The sequence below is a fragment of the Gorilla gorilla genome, chromosome 14 (genome assembly GCF_029281585.2).
Source record: "Gorilla gorilla gorilla isolate KB3781 chromosome 14, NHGRI_mGorGor1-v2.1_pri, whole genome shotgun sequence".
NCBI classification, from domain to species: domain Eukaryota; kingdom Metazoa; phylum Chordata; class Mammalia; order Primates; family Hominidae; genus Gorilla; species Gorilla gorilla.
Window position 1 is genome coordinate 126,024,529 of NC_073238.2, and position 19,078 is coordinate 126,043,606.

Sequence of the window (19,078 nt, forward strand, 5' to 3'; positions counted from 1 at the left end):
CTGATGGGTGCAGCCCAGGGAGAGTGAGCCAGCTCTGGGAAAGTTGCAGGATCTGTCCTACAGGGCTCTGCCCTGCCCCGCCCCTGTGTCTGAGCTCAGCCTTTGTTGGTCCTTTGCCTTCACTGCTCACTTCCTCCAGCCTCAGGAGGAGGCCCAGCAGCCGTCCCACACGCTCACTGTGCCGTGCCACCGCTGGCCTCCCCTCACCCCCACCTTATCATCAATCAGCCCAGTGAGGTGACCGTGCTGTGGTGTTCATTCTTTTCTTGTCCTTGTCACCTGATGTCCATGGCAGTATAAGTCACCATCCTGACTGTCCTTCTCCTTAGGTAGTCCACGTCCCTGACCACCAGGGCCCCTGATGAGATGGTGAGGCCCTGGGGTCTAGCGATTGAAGCGGAGCTGGTGTTGGACGCCTGCTCTGTTGCTTACTGGCTGTGCCGGGGCTTCTCTCTGAGAGGGCTGTTCTGTGGGCCACTTCCTTCAGCAGATCCAGGGGGCAGCACTGAGCTGGGCTGGGGGCCGGCTGCAGCTGAGACCATCGTTCATGGACGCGTGCTTCATCAGCACCTTCATGGGCTGGGTGCGAAGGATACAGTGTGGCCGAAAGAGATCCCTGTTCTCATAGAGCCTATGTTTTAGTAGGAGGATACAGACAAGAAACAAAACAAGTGAACAATGTGTGGGCCACGGAGTGCTGCAGAGACCCAGTGGGGAGGACAGGTGGGAGATTCGGTGCCAGGGCGCCATTTGAGCAGCCTCCTGGGGCTGAGGAAGCAGGCCAAGCAGGTGTCTGGGGAGGAGCTCTCCAGGCCTGGTTGCAGGGACCCTGAGCAGGAACCCCAGGCTGTGCCCAAGGGACAGTGCGCTCTGTGGGCCCGAGCTCCCCTGGCAGAGCGGGAGGTAACACGGCACCCTGAGCAGCAGGCAGCCAGAGTCCGGTTCCATAGACAAGATGATGGGCCCGGGTTTTCACAGGACCACGGGCTGCCGTGTGGGGAACAGACAGGCACGGATGCCCACATCAGCACTGAGAGTTGTCGGCCTTTTGTTTTCGTCTGGCTGGCATGTGGAAACACGAAAATGTTTTAATTTTCATTTCTTGTTTCAGCGAGATTGGACATTTTTTCTTAGAACTCTTCTTGTTTTGTGACTTCCTTATTCCTATCTCCTGCCCTTTTTTCAGTTTGAGAGTGGGGATACTAATTTTCTTACGGGTTGATAGGATAATCATTATAAAGTTAGGATGTTCGCCGTTTTTCCAAATGTGTTGCAAATATTTTTAAAAAACTGAAAACCTTTTTGAATATAACTCATGAATTTTGTAGAAAACAGTTATCTGACAAGAAAATCAAGGGCAGATTATCTTACTTGGTCACTTTGGTCGAGTTGATGTCTGCATTGCATTCGTCTCGCCAGTTGCACTAGAGGCCTTTCAGTTCGATTGTGAACTGTTGCGCATCTCTTGACAGGCACAGCTGCTTTGGAAGAAGATGCTCAGATTCTGAAAGTCATTGAAGCTTACTGCACCAGCGCCAAAACAAGGCAAACACTGAATTCAAGTAAGTTTAGCAATAAGGCCTGGGAATTGTGGTGGTTTATTCTGTTTAGTTTCAAATTACAGTCTGAAGGAACCTGTTGTGGTAGGCCCCTTGCACAGCCCATGCGCCTGACCTCCCAGTGAGTGATGTTTCAGTCAGGGGTGGCAGGCAGGACAGCAGCTGAGCTTCCGGTCCCTAAATTCATGCAGCTGCGTCTGAGCTGTGGGCACAATTGCTGTGTGATTTTCTAGATAAAATTATACTAGGAAATATTTAAATAGAAGGTATTGCCAGAATTCATAATGCTTTTGCTAAGAGAAGACGTGTTTAGAAGATAGTGGAAGATTAGTTCAGTTATTTCAGCTATTTAAACTGTTGGTGTAGTACTGGAATTTTTGGTTTTTATTTTGTTATTTTTTTTAGTTTCTTAGAAATATCCAAAATACAAACCTTGAGCAAGGTTTGTTTTAGCCTTTCTAAAAAATAATTGCTTTTAAAGATTTTTTGGAAATTTACAACTAATTTATTCAGCAGATTTCAGAACCACAGGATTTACGTGTGTCTGATGTACGGTGTCTTAAATGAAAAGCTTTTTTCTATTAAGGTGGCTTTTTTTTTTTTCTTTTTGGAGACAGAGTCTCGCTCTGTCACCCAGGCTGGAGTGCAGTAGCGTGATCTTGGTTCACTGCAACCTCTGCCTCCTGGGTTCAAGTGATTTCTTCTATCTCAGCCTCCTGAGTTCCTGGGATTACAGGTGCGCACCACCACGCCCGGCTAATTTTTTTGTGTTTTTAGGAAAGATGGGGTTTCACCATTTGGGCCAGGCTGGTCTTGAACTCCTGACCTCAGGTGATCTGCCCGCCTCAGCCTCCCAGAGTGCTGGGATTACAGGCGTGAGACACAGTGCTCGGCCCTAAGGTGGCTTTTTTTCTTTAAATTTTTCCTCCGGTGTTGCCAGTGAAGCACAGCAGGGTGGCGGCTGATGCAGCGTGCCTGTCATTTACCCTGCTGGCATCTGCTTGCCCACAACAGCTGACATGTGGGCATGTGCTGCTGGGGCCTCGGACACCACAGGTGGTCCTTTTGAGAACTGGATGATTTCTGTATTATCTCAGCATAGAAACTGATGTATCCTCAAATTTAGGACTTGGTGCCCTTTCCAGCTCGACTGTCACTTAATCTCACTTGCTCGTTTTGTTAATCACCTGCAGTGTGGTGGTTCCAATTAGTGTCATGTATTGTTTAATGCTGAGAAAAGGAGAGAGAGGGAAGAGGACTTCTCAACTGCTTTAGCTTTTATCAAAGACGGCTACAGCTGTGAAGATAGGATGAGCAGGGTAAATCCTTCGTGGAATCTCGATTATCCAGAAGCTTCTTTTTTTTTTAACCATTTTCAGTATTTTACTGGTGTCATACCATATCCCGTCTATGACATTAAGACTTTTTGCCAAGGGTCAACACTGTTGGTTTTTTTGTCCATACTTTAGTGAAAAATATCCATTTGTAGTGACTGCTTATCAGAATAGGAGAGAAATAGAGAAACAGAAAGGCCTGGGTAACCTATCAAAAGGTGGAATAAATATGTGTATAATCACACAATAATGTCTAAGTACAAATTGTTGTGATGAAAGGTACTACATTTTTATAATTTGATATTGATCATGTTTTAAGTAATAGGCTATAAAATGTGGCCATAAATTTTTGGATTTTGAATTTGAGATTTTTTTGTCATCTCAATTTCAGTTACTTGAAATAAAATTTTAACCAAGTAGTCTCAGATGAACAGACCAGGTTCAGTTGGCCGCCCAACCGTGTCTGTGAGTTCTGCATTTGTGAATTCAACCAACTGCAGATAACTACTCAGAAAAAAGAAACAATAAAAAGTAACAATATAACAGTAAAAAATAATACAAATAAAAAATAATTATACTTATAACAGCTATTTATATGGCATTTACATTGTATTAGTTACTATAAATAATTTAGAAATGACTCAAAGTATATGGGAGGTTGTGTGTAGGTGCAATGCAAACACCATGCCATCTTATATCAGGGACTGGAGCGTCTGAGGATTTTGGTGTCCAAGGGGAGTCCTGGAACCAATCCCCTGTGGGTGAGGGCCGACTGAGGGCTGAGCTTTGTATGTGTCGTAGTGCCCACCACATTTCTTCATGACCAGGGTCCTGTGATACGCTGCGGCTTCACAGCCCCTGGCTGCCTAAGGGGAATGGCCCACAATTCCTTTTCTTGTCACATTGCCTGTATTCTGTATTTCCATTTCTCCTGTGCAAGAAAAGCATTGAACGATACATTGATTTTTGTTTTTAATTCATATTATGGGCAAACCACTCTGGGGCTTCACGGAGCTTGCAGTCATATATGCCCTTTAAACCTAACACTCAAAACTAGGGAGTAATAGGAGAAGTTTGTCGCTTGTGCTGGAAAGGTGGTATACTTACTCAAGGTGTCTGGAAATGGGATCATAGTGAAAGCAGCTCTTTTTACATTAAATGCTTAGTAAAATGGGTTTTAGAAGGATAATATATTTTACCTAAAATGCAGCTCTGTTCAATACACACATTTGGATGCCAAGAAGATTTTGTAAACCAAACTTCCTTGGTATTGATTTCTAACTCCAGGAAGTAACGGCCCTCACAGTCTGTTATGATGTAGTTCTCGCAGTCTGAGAACAGAGGTCAATTTGATAGAAGCAGGAGCAGGGAGGGGCCAGGGCTACTGTGATTTGCCTTCACCTAGCGAGGGGCATCCCCGCCTCTGCACGGAGGGAGACCCTGGCGGCCCAGCCTGCCTCTCAGCCCAGGTGCCTGGCCATGGGCAGTGCTCACAGTTGCCAGCCACTCGTGATTATTTCTCTCCTGACATGTTGTGCCACTTCCTCTGTCATTCTCCTTTTAACACTGGGACGTTGCCAGTTCATGTCTCTCTTCCTGACAGCAGAGGGTCTGCATTGGGGTGGCCGGCGTTGCCAGCAGACCCAGCTTCCCACTGCACCCTGCCTGCGGGCTAAGCTCCGGCGTGCCCTGGGAGCAGGGGGTGGGTTCTGGGGCTGTGGGCCCTGGCCAGTCCTTTTCTGCCCTCTGAGTTCTCACAGTGGTTATTGATTGATCAGGTAAGTCCAGACCCACTCTCAGGTTTATGGTCTTGACAAAGAGCCAGCTGAAAAAGCCCATCAGAAATCCTTTGAATTATTTTGCATTTGATACATCTGTTTATTGATAGGAAACAATTTTTAATTAGCCACATAAATGGCACCTTTCCCAAATGATGTCCTAAATGAGACTATTTGTTAATTGAATGTGGAATAGAATTGGTTAATTGCCACATGTCTATAGAATAGTCTTTTGGACATGGGTGTGATTTGTAAAAGATTTCTTAAATGAGGGCTTTAGAGCAATATCTTTTTTTAAAAAAGCAGTTTGGAAACATTGTATATTAGGTTTAATTAGATAATAATCGATCTAGTTTTATTCTAAGGGTTTTGCTAAGTTTGTTATTGTGAAACCCAGCCATATATAAGGAAAAATATGCATTGTTGCCAATTTTTAACACTATTTTCTCTTTCCCTTCTCTTCCCATCACCTTTTGCTTTTGTTCCATGTTTTGGTTGTGGCTCTTCCTGTCGTTCTCCTCCTCACCCCCTGCCTGTCGCGCCTGTCCCTCCGCCCGCCCGTCTTAGCATGGCAAGGCACTGACCTGATGCATAATCACGTCTTGGCTGATGATGACCAACCAAGCCTAGACTCCCTGGGGCGTCGCAGTAGCCTTTCTCGTTTGGAGCCTTCAGACCTCTCGGAAGACTCTGACTATGACAGTATATGGACAGCCCATAGTTACAGAATGGGTTCTACATCTCGTAAGAGCTGTTGCTCATATATCTCTCACCAGAACTAATGCACTTCTGAGCTTTTCTTAACAAATGCTTGTTGTATCGCAGCCTGCTTTTCTTAGATGTTTTCTTGCTGTTCCTTGTCTCTTTTATGTGATATTTTAACAACTTTTGAGAGTGTTCCTGATATTTCCCATTGTACTTTGTGGAGGCTTAACTGCCGATGCGAGTATACATTCGAATGACTGACTATTGGAGGGAGGTGGTGTGTTCACGTGAGCCTACATCCGAGGGTACTCTTCGTAAGGGGTAGTTGTTGTTTTATAGCTCCAAATGGTTTTTTTATTCTCAGTGTAGCAACTGTTTGATTTCTTTCTGGATACAGCTGTATGAACACTTTTCTATTTTATACTGAAATCACACAGGTTTGTGATCTAAGTGCCAGAACCATGGAGGAGACTCTGGCCTTATCTGTAGGGACCTAAATTTTTTAAGTGCTGTGAACACTGATCAAGTAGTTGTGGAGAGATGAGAAGAAGATATGCAGGAAAGGTGCTGTGAGCCCAGTTCCAACGGCTGTGTTCTGGTAATCGTGCAGAACAGCATGTGGGCTCTGGGCCTTGGCAGGTGCACAGACGGGCGGGCGTCACGTGTGTTCAGAGCTTGTCTCCACCTCACGGCTCTGTGCTCTTGCGTGTGCTGCGTTGTGGCCGTGAAGTGGGAGCTCTCCTTTCCAAAGGCAGAGCTTACTGTCATGGCTCAGATGTTCACTCGCATCTTCACCCCAAACTTCCCTGAATTGCAGTGATTTCTGTTATAAGGCACATAGCAAGCCTGTACCACTCTACAGTAAAATCTCTACACTAACAGTTTAAAGCCCGAAAGCTGAAGCATTCAGCCTCTGCAAGTGTAGACTACTGGACTGTAGTAGAGGCATTTGGAATACTTAAAAAGTCAAGTGCTGTGGCTTCAGTTCCCCCGGCTCCCCACCCCTGACATCCATACTTATGTTGTCTGGAAGAGCCATGGACACATCATTATTTTCAGCAACCAGCTGCAGTGAAACTCCATTTACAGCAACCCCATAGTATAAAACCGCAATGCCTCATTGTAATGGGATATTGAAGTTCATTGAAGAATTACCAGGTTGCCATGTAGCTCACTTATTTAAAAAAAAAAAAAAATCTCCCCCATTTTCCTGGGATTTGTTGTAAGGAGTTTTCACTGGCCTCACTCAGACCAATTTCTGCTTCAAAAAGCACTGAATGTGACCTGTTGCATTCAGTTGTAGCATCAAATCCACACCTAGCCATTGCTTGAGGGGCCAAATTGTGTTCTGTCCCATGCACGCTCTATTTGGTGTTAAAATGGAACCTTACGGTTGTGTTTTAAGTATTCATTGAAACCAGCTTCAGAAAACAAGATGCCATAGTAAATTGAGAATAACATTTTTTCCTTCTTCAGGGTGGCTGTAATTCCAGGCGGCCGTGATTTCTTTCTTCCCCACCGCCCACTCCTTCGCCAAACCCACGTATTCAGTGTTCTGATCTTGTTTGTGCAGAGTGAACTCTGATGCAGTATCAGTCTTGTCCTGGGAGCCGGGTCCTGCTGCTCACAAGCCCAGAGCTGCCAGGGAGCTCCTGGCAGTAGCACGTTGTTTAGAAAGTTGGGTGGCTTCATTCAGCATGGAACAAGCTAATGGCACAGGAGACATCAGGGCAGCTGTTAATTCCAAATATTTGTTCCCAAGTAGCTACTGAACTGCTCACACCATTGGAAGATTTTGTATTTTCATACCAATTAGTAAAAATAAGAACATTGAGGAGCAGTCAGAGCCCAGTGTTAATCTCCGGCAGAGATGGGGTTTATGTATGTTCAGCCAGATAGTAAATGGGATTTTTGGAGAAATAAGATAACTACAAAGTTTCTATACTTACTATAAGTGGATTTAGAAGCGATTTTGGTTTTGTATTACATACAGTAGTCCTCTGCGTCAGGGAGCACTTTTTTGTTTGCCTCGAGACTACTCATTAGCGCACTGGCTAAGCTGCCTTTGCCTTCTCGTAGGCGTGGGTTGCCTGTGTCATGGGCTGTGTAGACCACAACACTCAAACACAGTTGCTGCACTTGGATTTTCCTTCAATACCAAGTATCATTTGGTTATCTTACTGGGACATTTTCATTGATATTCTATACACCAAAGTTTTGACGGTTTACCATCATTCCATTTTGTACCAGTTAAAGGCATTTTGATGATGCTTTTTCCTGATGCTAAGATCACTGCAGAAGAATGACCCGACCTTTTCTTTGCATTTGTTTTGAATGTCTAACACCATTAGCTTTTGTGATCTGGTTAAGAAGTATTAGTGCCACAAGCCTGAAAAGACAGTTCTCCTGTGGCAGTGGTGATGTGGCATCCAGAGGGCCATTGTTTCTACTTCTGTGGGACTTCAGTCATGCTGATAATAGTACCTTCTGTTCATACAATTCTGTAATATTTATTTGTACAGTTAGTATTCTAATGAAAGGATGAAGAGTCTGAACTAGAAGGTAGGTTTAAGCCATCACCAGGCCTTTGCAAATGGCCTAAATGGTGTTCCCTTTGAAATAACACTTGCCACAAGTATATAATAAGCTATATTAATTGTGTTTTGCATAAAATTGCCAAAACACAGTAATGTGTATATAGTGGTATACGATCTTGAAAAAAATCTCTATAATTGTGCTCTTTATCTGTGAATGGGAAAAGCCATTTTTAGTAGGTGACTACCATTTGAAAAACTCAATTGGATGTATATCTGAATGTTGCATTGTATTGTACAGTATGCATATTATTGTTTGTGGTTGCATATGGCAATGAAGTGTTTGTTTTATATTAAAAAAAAACCTGTTATGTACAGTTGAAATAAATTTTGCATTTGCTAGCCCATGGCTTTTAATATTTGTTACATGGGGGAGGGGAATAGCATAGTTTGCAGTGTAATATAATTTGGCTCTTCTACCTGAACGGAACATCTTCCAAAGGCAGGCAGGTGATAGATAGAACCCTTCTGTCTGCCCTGATAGAAAAGCTTGCACTCTCTTAGATTATCTGTGTTCTGGACAAGACGAAGTCACTCCTTGTACATTTCTTATTTCATCTCTTTCCCGTTTCTTAAAAAGCTTTCAGTCACTGGCGGGTTTGTCTTCAGAAAGAAGCATTATTTTTTGTGTGTGCGCATAAATGGGAAAAAGCACAACTTTAAAATGTTTTTATTTAGACTAAGGCCAGTTTTTAATTTTTGTTTTATAAAGTGCTTGTCCAGCTAAGAGAGTAAGGAAGCAAAATAAAGGGAAAGGAAATGAAGTACCTGGTGGCAGGTATAGTGATAGGACAAGGTGCAGACAGTAAATGTAGAAAACTCTCTCAGCACAAGTTGGGGGTTTTCCTAAGAAAAGGAAATTAGACCCTTAGAGCCATAAATAACAAAATGGCCTAGATGACTTTTGGAGAGATATTACCAAATCGTTTTCAAGTGTAGTCGTATTTTGCTCCACTGTGAATGTTATTTGATTTTCAGTTGATTAGAGATGCAGATTTTAGAAAAGATAATGAATTTAAGAAGGTGAATTATCCTGCACATGTCCTGGATCACTGGCCAGATAGACAGGTGTTCTCTTCTGATGAACTTACCCTGTTTTTAGGCTTTTGGTACAGGCAGGCTTACACAAGCATGCATGCACACCACACTGGTGCCTGGGCTGGACAGTTGCGCTGCGTTGCTCCTGGAGCAGTTAGTTGTGTGTTGTCAGATAAGGCCCCAGAGTGGTGTCTAACAGCCAAGCGTGGTGGTCGCGAGCCGGCACTCGGGGCCCCAGGGGTTGATCAGCACTGTGTTGCTGCTGTGGCCAGTCATCTCGTCTATGAAATGGAAATGCTGGGTTAGATCTGTGTTTCTTAAACGAAGTTCCATAGTTCTCTAGAGATGTGTGACTATTTGGGGTGGGGGAGGGGCAGGGTTCTCAGACATCCCTAAAATGTTAAGTTTTGTGCTCATGTTAACACACATGTGTACCAGCCTTCTGTGGCTCACACCTCTGAGTGTTGCTGTGGGGTCCTGGTGCCCCCTGGGGTCTCCAGTCGTGTGGCACACAGCAGCCCCTGGGAGTGGAATGCTTGCTGCAGGATTTTTCAGCACTGGGCGGGCAGACACCGAGCATCTACAGGCACATTCTTGGAGTCCTCGAGTTTGAGAAGTGCTGGATTGGTGTTAAGTATAAATTATTTCATTATATTCATGTTTTTCTTACTCCCACCTCCATACGGAAATAAGAACCAACCAGCTGTTTTGTGTATGTGGTTATAGAATTAGATTATAAGCTGATCTAGCACTTCTCAAAATGTTAGCCACAAAACCACAAGATGTTAATAATGATATTTAAAAGAAAAAAAGTTCAGCACTCAAATGCATTTCAGAAATGCTGAATGAAAGTTAAGTGAGTATTTTTATGGCAGACTTCATCAGAGCCTGTACTGTGCTAAGGGTGCGCTGTGATTCTCCGAGAAGTGTAGCCCACAAGATTTCCCAAAACGGTGTGTTGTGGAACCCCTCTCATCTCCCAGAAACAAAAAACGTTTCGGAAACACAGATCTTGACTGTGCTAGAACCATCATGAATGTGTTCATCTCTGTCTGAGCCTCTGTTACGGATTTTAAATAAAGTGAGAGAACATTGTCTGATAATTCTGCTGTTAAATTGTTTTTCCATTCTAGGTAACTCAGGGAATAATGTGCTGTGATGTCTCTAAAAACACTTAATAATTTCTGAGATAACTTGTTAAATCTGCTTCCTAAAACATTGTTCTCTAAAGAAATAGTCAGCTTACGTAAACCTGGCTGGAGAACATTTCTTTGTTGTTTTTTGAAAGGTAGTAAAAACTTTTCAATCATTTTAGAAAAACTGTATGTTGAAAACTAGGCAGATTATTAGAATTGCATAATTTCTAGGCATGGTAATAATCCTCATTTACAAGCTTCCTAGTTCTCCATCAGATCCGTAAATGACATTTTTCACATTAGTGCATTTCAGGAATCAAGCAGTACATCCTGTCTGTGATACAACATTTTCCACCTTACATTTGTGTATCACTAAATCCTTCTCGCATGCTTTAAGTGTAGCTGTAGAAATAAGACCTGTGCCAGGCATACACAGTAATTGTACCAGTTCTTAGAGGCTTAGTTCCTCCAATCATGCTACATAATGGAATGACTTTTACCTTTATGACTTCATCTGTTAAAAGATACTTACAAAATGTAATATTTAAATCCTCAGAACAGCTCCAGAGAAGTAGTTTTGCCGTGCTTTGTAAGTCTTGAAATTGAGACTCAGTGCTTAAGTGCTGTGCCCAGGTTAACTGAAAAGACTCACCACGAGGGGCGTCCCGGCTCTGGCTGGAGGCAGTGGACACGTGGCTCATGGCCTCACAACTCCTGTACAGAAGTCGACCCCGTGTCTGACCCATTTCTTTACAAAGTTGACATTCTTTGTGATCCTATTTTATGTCATTCGAAAATGTTAATGTGGGAAACATGATATAAACAGGTTGTCTAGGAAGCTAGAAGAGACAAAAATAATTGAAATACAGAATTTACTTTGCCTGATCTGCAGTTACATAACTTTTTCCAGTGTGTCTCATTAGCGAATCCATTTGAAGAAATGTGTAGCAAACAATGTGAGATACACAAGTGATGCTTTTGTGAATTTGACTCTGAAACAGTCATCAACTTTCTGGGCTCAAAGCAGGACAACTGGATGATTGGTGGGAAAATTAGTTGACTAAAATGTGCGATGTTATCAGTGGACTTCTCTTTGCAGGGAAGAGTAAGTGAAGCCATTTGATTTCTTCACATGTGGTATAAATATCTGAATCTTTATGAATATTCTGGATTTTCTTTGTTTCATTTTTTATTTTCTATGAAATTTCTGTATCTTTTGGGCAAATAGCACATGAATTAACATTTTCTGGTAGAAACATGGGTACCCTTTGTATTTGTATGAGAAACACTGGCAGCTTCTCCACCTGGCTGGCACCCCACGCTCTGCTGTAATATCCCTCCCACATCAGTTTCCTTCCTAAGCAGTATCTTCCCGTGTGGCCCACGTGTCTCAGCAGCATTACCCGTTAGCCAGGAAGGGCCCACCAGAAGGCAGCCCAGGGCCCACCGCCCTCAGGGTCCTCTCCCGTGGCCTCTTGGAGCACAGGCACCTGGAGTGTCAGGAGTCCTTGCAGCCCAAAGGGCTGTCTCCGTCCTTGTCTCCTGGACCTGTAGAGATTCCTAGGGCTGATACTACCAGCCTAATGTTCTAAAAAACGTTTTTCTGAAATCATATCTTGCAGTCCTGTCTGAATCTTCTGTCCGAAAAGTTATTCCCGAGACATAGGTCACCGTGTGTGCGGGTGGGTGGACTGTGGCCCAGGGGACGCATGTGAGGAGCTGGGCCCTCTCCTTTCCTCCCTGACAGTGTCAGGTCTGCTGCTGCCAGCTGGTAGCACAGTGGAGACACAACAGCATGAGGGGGAGGGAGGGTCGCCTTTGAAGGGGCATTTGGCCCACTTTAACACAGCCGCAGGTGTGCCAGCCATGGCTTGTGACTGAATTTTAAGTGCCACATTTGATCCTAAGATTCTGCAGTTACCCTCATTTTCCATTATCGGTGTGGCGAGTGTCTCCTGAAGCTTGTGCCAGGTGACAGAGCAGCACTTGGTTGCTTTCCCAGGACGTCATCTTATCTTCTTAGGCCTGCGAGGATGAAGGAGCAGTGTCTTGATTTTGTTCAGTCCCTGAATTTCCAGTTTCCCAGGGGTTCCATTCTGAGGAGTGGAGCAGGTTTTGCAGACGCACAAGGGGCAGCACCTGGCCAGTGAGCTCCAGGCCTGGTTCCTGTTGCATGCTTCTGTGGAAACAACAGCGGTGCCCTCGCGTGTCAGGAACTTCTTATGAGACATCTTAAGCTTTGGCATCATCCTTAACCTTGTTCTGCTCAGGGGAGCCTAAGCATGCGGTAAAATGCTGGTGAAGCCATTCATTTTTTTTTTTTTTTTTTTTTTTTTTTGAGACGGAGTCTCGCTGTGTCGCCCAGGCTGGAGTGCAGTGGTGCAATCTCGGCTCACTGCAAGCTCCACCACCAGGCTTCACACCATTCTCCTGCCTCAGCCTCCCGAGTAGCTGGGACTATAGGCGCCCGCCACCACACCCGGCTAATTTTTTGTATTTTTAGTAGAGACGGGGTTTCACCATGTTAACCAGGTTGGTCTCGATCTCCTGACCTCGTGATCCACCTGCCTCCGCCTCCCAAAGTGCTGAGATTACAGGCGTGAGCCACCGCTCCCGGCCGAAGCCATTCTTTAAAATCCCGTCTTCATAAAACATTCGTATTGTACTGAGCTTTCCTGTGACAGTGAGGCTGCACAGCAAGTGCCTTTCTTATGATCTGACAAACTTTTAGGAACAAGCAAAAGGCGAGCCAGAAGAAAGACCCAGCAAGCGGAAGCACCATAGTTTCCATAGTTAGCGTGTCTCCAACATGAGTGTCCCTTCTTCATGGAGAAATGTTTATCATGGTACCGCTTGCAGGTGCTTGTGTTCTGTGATAGATTATAGCCTTCTGATTTGCATCTGGTATAATTTTTCAAAAATATAAATGGTACACGTTATACCATATAATCTTCAAGAAAATATTTTCTTTAAGAAAAGATTTTCTCCCTTGCATCATTAAATACAATTTGATTCTCTTCCTCACCTTTTAAAATGAGTATTTTGATTTCCTAATTTCTAAAGTACATATTTTGCAACATTTATTGAGGGCCTTTCCCATATAAACTCTTGCGCAGGTGTTGGTTAAATGACACAAATGTTCTGACATTGTGAGCAGTTTGCTTTCATTTAGAAAAATGTTTATATTTTAGGAAATATAAAGTTTTCATAAAGGACCAAATGATGTTATTTTTTCTAAACCACGTGCTATGATGCTGTAATATCTTGATTATTAAATGTTGCTGTAGAGTAAAATGTTTTTATTGCCAGATCTTTGATGTATAAACACTCACTGTATATGTTCTGATTGGTCTCATATGTCTTTGCTGAAACTCTTGGAATAATGGCTCAAAATGGGATGAATATCCAGAGCAGTACGGTCACAACCTTTAACTTCCTCCCTGTTGAAAATGCTGGGGTTTCAACAATCCGTAATTCCGATTTGAAAAGGGCTACAGTTTCCTTCCCTCTCTGGCTTTGGTCATGAGGAGGCCTGGGCTCGGTAGACAGAGGTGAAGAGAACTGGTAAAAGATGCCCTCCTCTAGCTTGCCTGGATGAACATTGTTAAATGCATAATTGCTAGAACTTAATGTTTAAGTGATATGGTATAGTCAAGGTATTTTTCTTCATTCTGCCACGGTATTCGCCTGAGGTTTATTTATTATTTTTTCATGATCCTAGGTTCACGCAAAGAATCTGCTCCACAAGTTTTGCTTCCAGAAGAAGAGAAAATTATAGTGGAAGAAACTAAAAGTAATGGTCAGACAGTGATAGAAGAAAAGTAAGATGTCTTCCGGTATTCTAAAGCAGGCGTTTGACCTCTGCGGTGGGGTAGTAGAGTCCAGACAACTCCCTGAGGGCGGGGGTATGGCTTCAGAAGCTTCACTTTTTTTTTTTTTTTTGAGACGGAGTGTCACTCTTGTCACCCAGGCTGGAGTGCAATGGTGCGATCCCAGCTCACTGCAACCTCCACCTTCCGGGTTCAAGCGGTTCTCCTGCCTCAGCCTCCCGAGTAGCTGGGATTACAGGCCTGTGCCACCACGCCTGGCTAATTTTTGTATTTTTAGTAGAAACGAGGTTTCACCCTGTTGGCCAGGCTGGTCTCAAACTCCTGACCTCAGGTGATCTGCCCACCTCGGCCTCCCAAAATGCTGGGATTACAGGTGTGAGCCACCGTGCCTGGCCAGAGCTTCACTTTTAAAATGTCTTCATAGACTGAAGTTGCCCTTGACTAGGCTTGAACCTGCCATGCACAGAGGTTGGCAGTTTTTAGTTGTGAATGTAGACAGTACATGGGTAAGGCAGAGCAGCTGCGTGTCCTCCACTCAGCATCGTAGTGTCTCCTGGTAAGTTTTCGTGTGTCCTCTCCATGCCTCCCCTTGTTCATGTGTTTGTGTTCTGTTTCCTGTTTCAGGAGTCTTGTGGATACCGTATATGCATTAAAGGATGAAGTTCAAGAATTAAGACAGGTACGTCATAATCCATCTTTAAATGTTTTTTTCTTTTCAAATGGGAGAAAAGAAGAAAATTATATTAAAAATAAGCTGGCTGGGTACGGTGGCTCACACCTATAATCCCAGCACTTTAGAAGGCCGAGGTGGACAGATCACTTGAGGTCAGGAGTTCAAGACCAACCTCACCAACATGGCAAAAACCCATCTCTACTGAAAATACGAAAATTAGCTGGGCATAGCGGCAGGTGCCTGTAACCCAGCTACTTGGGAGGCTGAGGCAGGAGAATTGCTTGAACCTAGGAGGCGGAGGTTGCTGTGAGCCGAGATTGTGCCACTGCACTCCAGTCTGAGCGACAGAGCAAGACTCCGTCTCAAATAAAAATAAAAAGCTGATTGTCCATAAGCAAAAAACTAAAAGGAGGTCATGTCTTTGAGAAGTCCAGCAGATAAGATAATTGGTTGTCTCTAAAGTGACTTGTTTAAACTCTTTTTTTTTTCTTAACAATACTGATTTTGATGTCATAAACCATCGCAAATTCTGTTGGAAGAATAATTTAAAATATCGAAAGTTCTGTCTGGTGACAAATCCTGCGAGGCGCCCCTGAGATTAGCCTCTGCCACTGCATGGTCCTTGGCTTCCGAAGCCAGGTTAGCGAGCCAGAAGTGGCGACTAACCAAGGGTGTTCTGGGCATTGCACGGAATGTGAGTACGAGCAGCTTTGGTCCTCTGCCCAGCTAGGCGAGGGAAGGTTGGGGTGTTCTTTTGGCCGAGGAACAGCCTGAGAAGAGTTGTGGTCTGGGATAGAGAGCCGAGAGCAGGTTGCTGTGTGGAACTGGACATGTGCTGTCATTCTAAGCAGTGTCCGCAGGTCTTCCAGGTACACCTTTGCCTGGCTGGCAGGCTTCCATGTTCACGCTTTGCCCCTACCGGCAGCAGGCATCTGTTTGTGCGTGCCTCCTACGTCCGAGACATGCCTGGGTTCAGCTGCACAGAGCAGGTGCTCGCCCACTTGCTCCTGCACCCATCAGTGGCTGTTACTTCCAGTCCTTTCTGTAACTCTGGAAGGTGGTTATAAATGGACAAAAAGGCTGGATAGGAGCTGTCTCGTCCGCAGTTTCCAGCTGTTTTCTTACGGTATGTTCTATAGAGATTCATTCATGGACTTAATAAGAGCCATTAGGACCATTTCCATCCCGGGAGCAGCAGCACAGTCAGGAGCACCGCTGCCACCCTGTCCAGGTGTTTGAGCTTCGTGGATCCCCACGACCTCAGAGCCCATAGGCAGCTCACGTGGGATTTCATGAGTCGAGGCCTTAGCTCCTCAAGGATACACATCTGGGGAAATGAAGCCCTACGCGATGCCAAAGATAGTGAACACCCTGTGGTCTGCTTAATTTACAGGACAACAAAAAGATGAAGAAATCTCTAGAGGAAGAACAGAGAGCCCGCAAAGACCTGGAGAAGCTGGTGAGGAAAGTCCTGAAGAACATGAATGATCCTGCCTGGGATGAGACCAATCTATAAGGGACGTCCTCAGTTCTTTCTGTTGAAGACCAATTCTGAGGTGAAGCTGGGCACCCCTGACCCAAGTCGGGGTGCACTCAGGACCACAGGGCAGGGCTGGGTGGGGCGCCACCTTGCTCTCTGTATATAGAAAAGCTGGAGCTTATTCTGCGAATGGAGACGATCAAACCATGACTGATGAATCCAGACAGGAGGGATTGACTCTGAGGACCTGAGCTACATCAATCCACTCTGTGAACATCTCAGTTACCTCATTCTGCAATAAGTTCAGTGACTGACTAAAAGTCTTGTTTTTCCAGACTTTGAATTGAATATATAAATATTATATATACATGTTTCTTGTAAATATCCCCTTTTGAATGCATAGCTGTGGTGGTTCTGTCCGGGCTAATCCCCATGCTAGAATGTCCTTTCCAGCTACGTGAATAAGAAGTCCCATGCCCGCACCCACCGGAAGCAGAAGCCTGGTGGATGCCTGGTTTGTTCCGCAGCACCGGGGCCTCCACCGTGCTGTGGCAGCACCCCCCATGTCGGTATTTCTAAATAACCTTATTTATGCCTGCAGAGATACACTTCAGTCCCATTCAGAAGTCTTCTCTTAAAGCAGCATTACAGTCCCAGACCTGCGGGGTTCTGAGGGCAGCTTGCTGGCTGACAGACTCAGTCTTGACCTCGAGGAAGGCCCATACGGCACCGCCGCATCCACCTAGAGGTGTTTGCTCTTGTCCGCTGTCTGAATACTGTGATTCTCAGATGAGTTTGCTGCGTTTTGGGAGGACACAGACGGTTCTGTATAGGCTAGTTCAGTAACAACAAAATACACTGTTTTGTCTTCCCTTAAAGAGAGATCTTACTAGAACCTGTAAATAGAATGTATTATTTATTATAAGTCACTGCAGCTGATGAAAACAGATGGAGGCCATGCTGCAGGCTGATACTGATGGGTGGAGTTTTGTCGTCAGGCCAGCCTCATCCCGAGGTCTCCTCCACTATTGGCCGCAGCCAGCAGGCTTCAGTGCTCACCGAAAGTAAAATCCCCTCCTTCAGCAAGAATAAAGCAATATACACCTTAGGTTCCACTAAGTAACGTAGGCATAAGCAGAGAACGTTTCCCCCACTGTGTTCCAGTGCAGAGGAGACGAAGGAAGCCTGTCCTCACCGCGGCTCGCTGGGCCCAGGCTGGCTCTGGAAAGCCTGTGCGGTCCTGGGCAGGAAGCCCAGCCCGTGGGGCAGGTTTTCGTTCTGCTTCAGCAATAAATAAGGGTGACCACAGGGACTTTGCTTTTGGTTTCCCTTCCTGTGAAAAGGTTGGTTTTAAAGTGAGATACACTTTTCCATAGAACAAGTGTTCTATCTTTAAAAACCCAAATTGCAGCACCGTGGATTACTGGTCTCAGAACAATTCATTTCGCATCAGATTTGACTTTCTGATTTTCTGTCTATTGGCCAAATTGCCCTTTAACTGCACCTGAATCCTTTGTGTACTGATGCCTTTGAGCTGGGCACCTTGGGAGAGTGTTCTGTTGCTGTTTACGGTTCTTCCTTGCCCTTGCTAATTACAGTCTCTGGTGCCCAGCAAGCCCCTTTGGCTTCCTTCCGTGACTGGTCACGTTGTCTGCCTGGGCTCAGCGTGGACCTGCCCCATGCTGCAGAACCTGGCCTCACCTGGACTTTTCACTAGAATTGCCAGCTTCCTCAACTTAGCAGATCATCCACTCATGCGGGCACAAGCAAAGATCAACACTTTCTTTTTTGGTAAGCTTGAGTTTTAGAAGTTATTTTTTGGTGATGCGTAAGACATTGCAGTGGGAAACCATTCAACTTGAGTTTATTGGAGTTTGCTGTTGTAGCAGGTTTTAACTCAGGAACAACTCTCGTCTGATCTCTCCGCCCCTCTGCCGGGAGGCGACGTTAACTGTCCTCTTGGAGCCGGTAGCGTTGCTGTCCGAGTCCCCAGGACGGATCTCCTGCAGACCTGCCTTAATGCTCAGATCGAAGTATTTCACAAGAATACTTGTGTTTTTAACAGCCCTTCCCCTGGATGGTGCGGCCATGAGGGCCTCATGTTACTGCATTGCCTTTTCTTTCTGTGGATCCAGTATCTTCCTCGGCTTTTTAGGGAGCAGGAAAAATGCGTCTGAGAGCAACTCTTTTTAAAAACCTGCCCTGTTGTATATAACTGTATCTGTTTCACCATGTGACCTCCCAAGGGGGTGGGAACTTGATATAAACGTTTAAAGGGGCCACGATTTGCCCGAGGGTTACTCCTTTGCTCTCACCTTGTATGGATGAGGAGATGAAGCCATTTCTTATCCTGTAGATGTGAAGCACTTTCAGTTTTCAGCGATGTTGGAATGTAGCATCAGAAGCTCGTTCCTTCACACTCAGTGGCGTCTGTGCTTGTCCACATGCGCTGGGCGTCTGGGACCTTGAACGCCTGCCCTGGTTGTGTGGACTCCTTAATGCCAATCATTTCTTCACTTCTCTGGGACACCCAGGGCGCCCGTTGACAAGTGTGGAGAAACTCCTAATTTAAATGTCACAGACAATGTCCTAGTGTTGACTACTACAATGTTGATGCTACACTGTTGTAATTATTAAACTGATTATTTTTCTTATGTCACGGAATGTGTCGCTTCGTCTTCTTTGATGTGTTTTCTGTGTGCTTGTTAGCTTTACAGTTTCTTTGGGCTGTTTTAGATTTGAAAATTCTGTCTGTCTTTGATACTGAAGATAACATCTTTCCTTTAAAATCTAGAGTTTGAGAAAATTTGAAGATTTTTTTTTTAAAGACAAGGAAAGAACACTGGAAGTCTTAGGGACAAAAGCTGAAGTAACAGGTCACGCTGGTAGGCACAGCCCCCAGGTCCTCACCCATGCCTGGAGGAATGACCTGCATTCTGGAGGGTGCTCAG

At 44.8% G+C, this 19,078-nt stretch overlaps 1 protein-coding gene across 26 annotated transcripts in view; it reads left to right on the forward strand.

Annotated features, from left to right (window-relative positions):
* ARHGEF7 (Rho guanine nucleotide exchange factor 7) overlaps positions 1-18,786 on the forward strand; it is a 190,737-nt gene extending 171,951 nt beyond the window's left edge. For 14 of the 26 annotated variants that reach the window (XM_055360714.2, XM_031001466.3, XM_055360713.2 and 11 more), the window contains 5 exons: positions 1,473-1,562; positions 5,239-5,415; positions 13,866-13,965; positions 14,599-14,653; positions 16,041-18,786. In XM_055360714.2, the coding sequence (XP_055216689.1) occupies positions 1,473-1,562; positions 5,239-5,415; positions 13,866-13,965; positions 14,599-14,653; positions 16,041-16,163 (545 nt within the window). In that variant the 3' untranslated portion in view covers positions 16,164-18,786. Of the gene's footprint in view, positions 1-1,472; positions 1,563-5,238; positions 8,316-13,865; positions 13,966-14,598; positions 14,654-16,040 lie in introns of those variants that run through there. The other 12 variants (XM_031001467.3, XM_055360722.2, XM_031001473.3 and 9 more) reach the window with 2 other exon arrangements.
* The last annotated feature ends 292 nt before the right edge of the window (positions 18,787-19,078 follow it).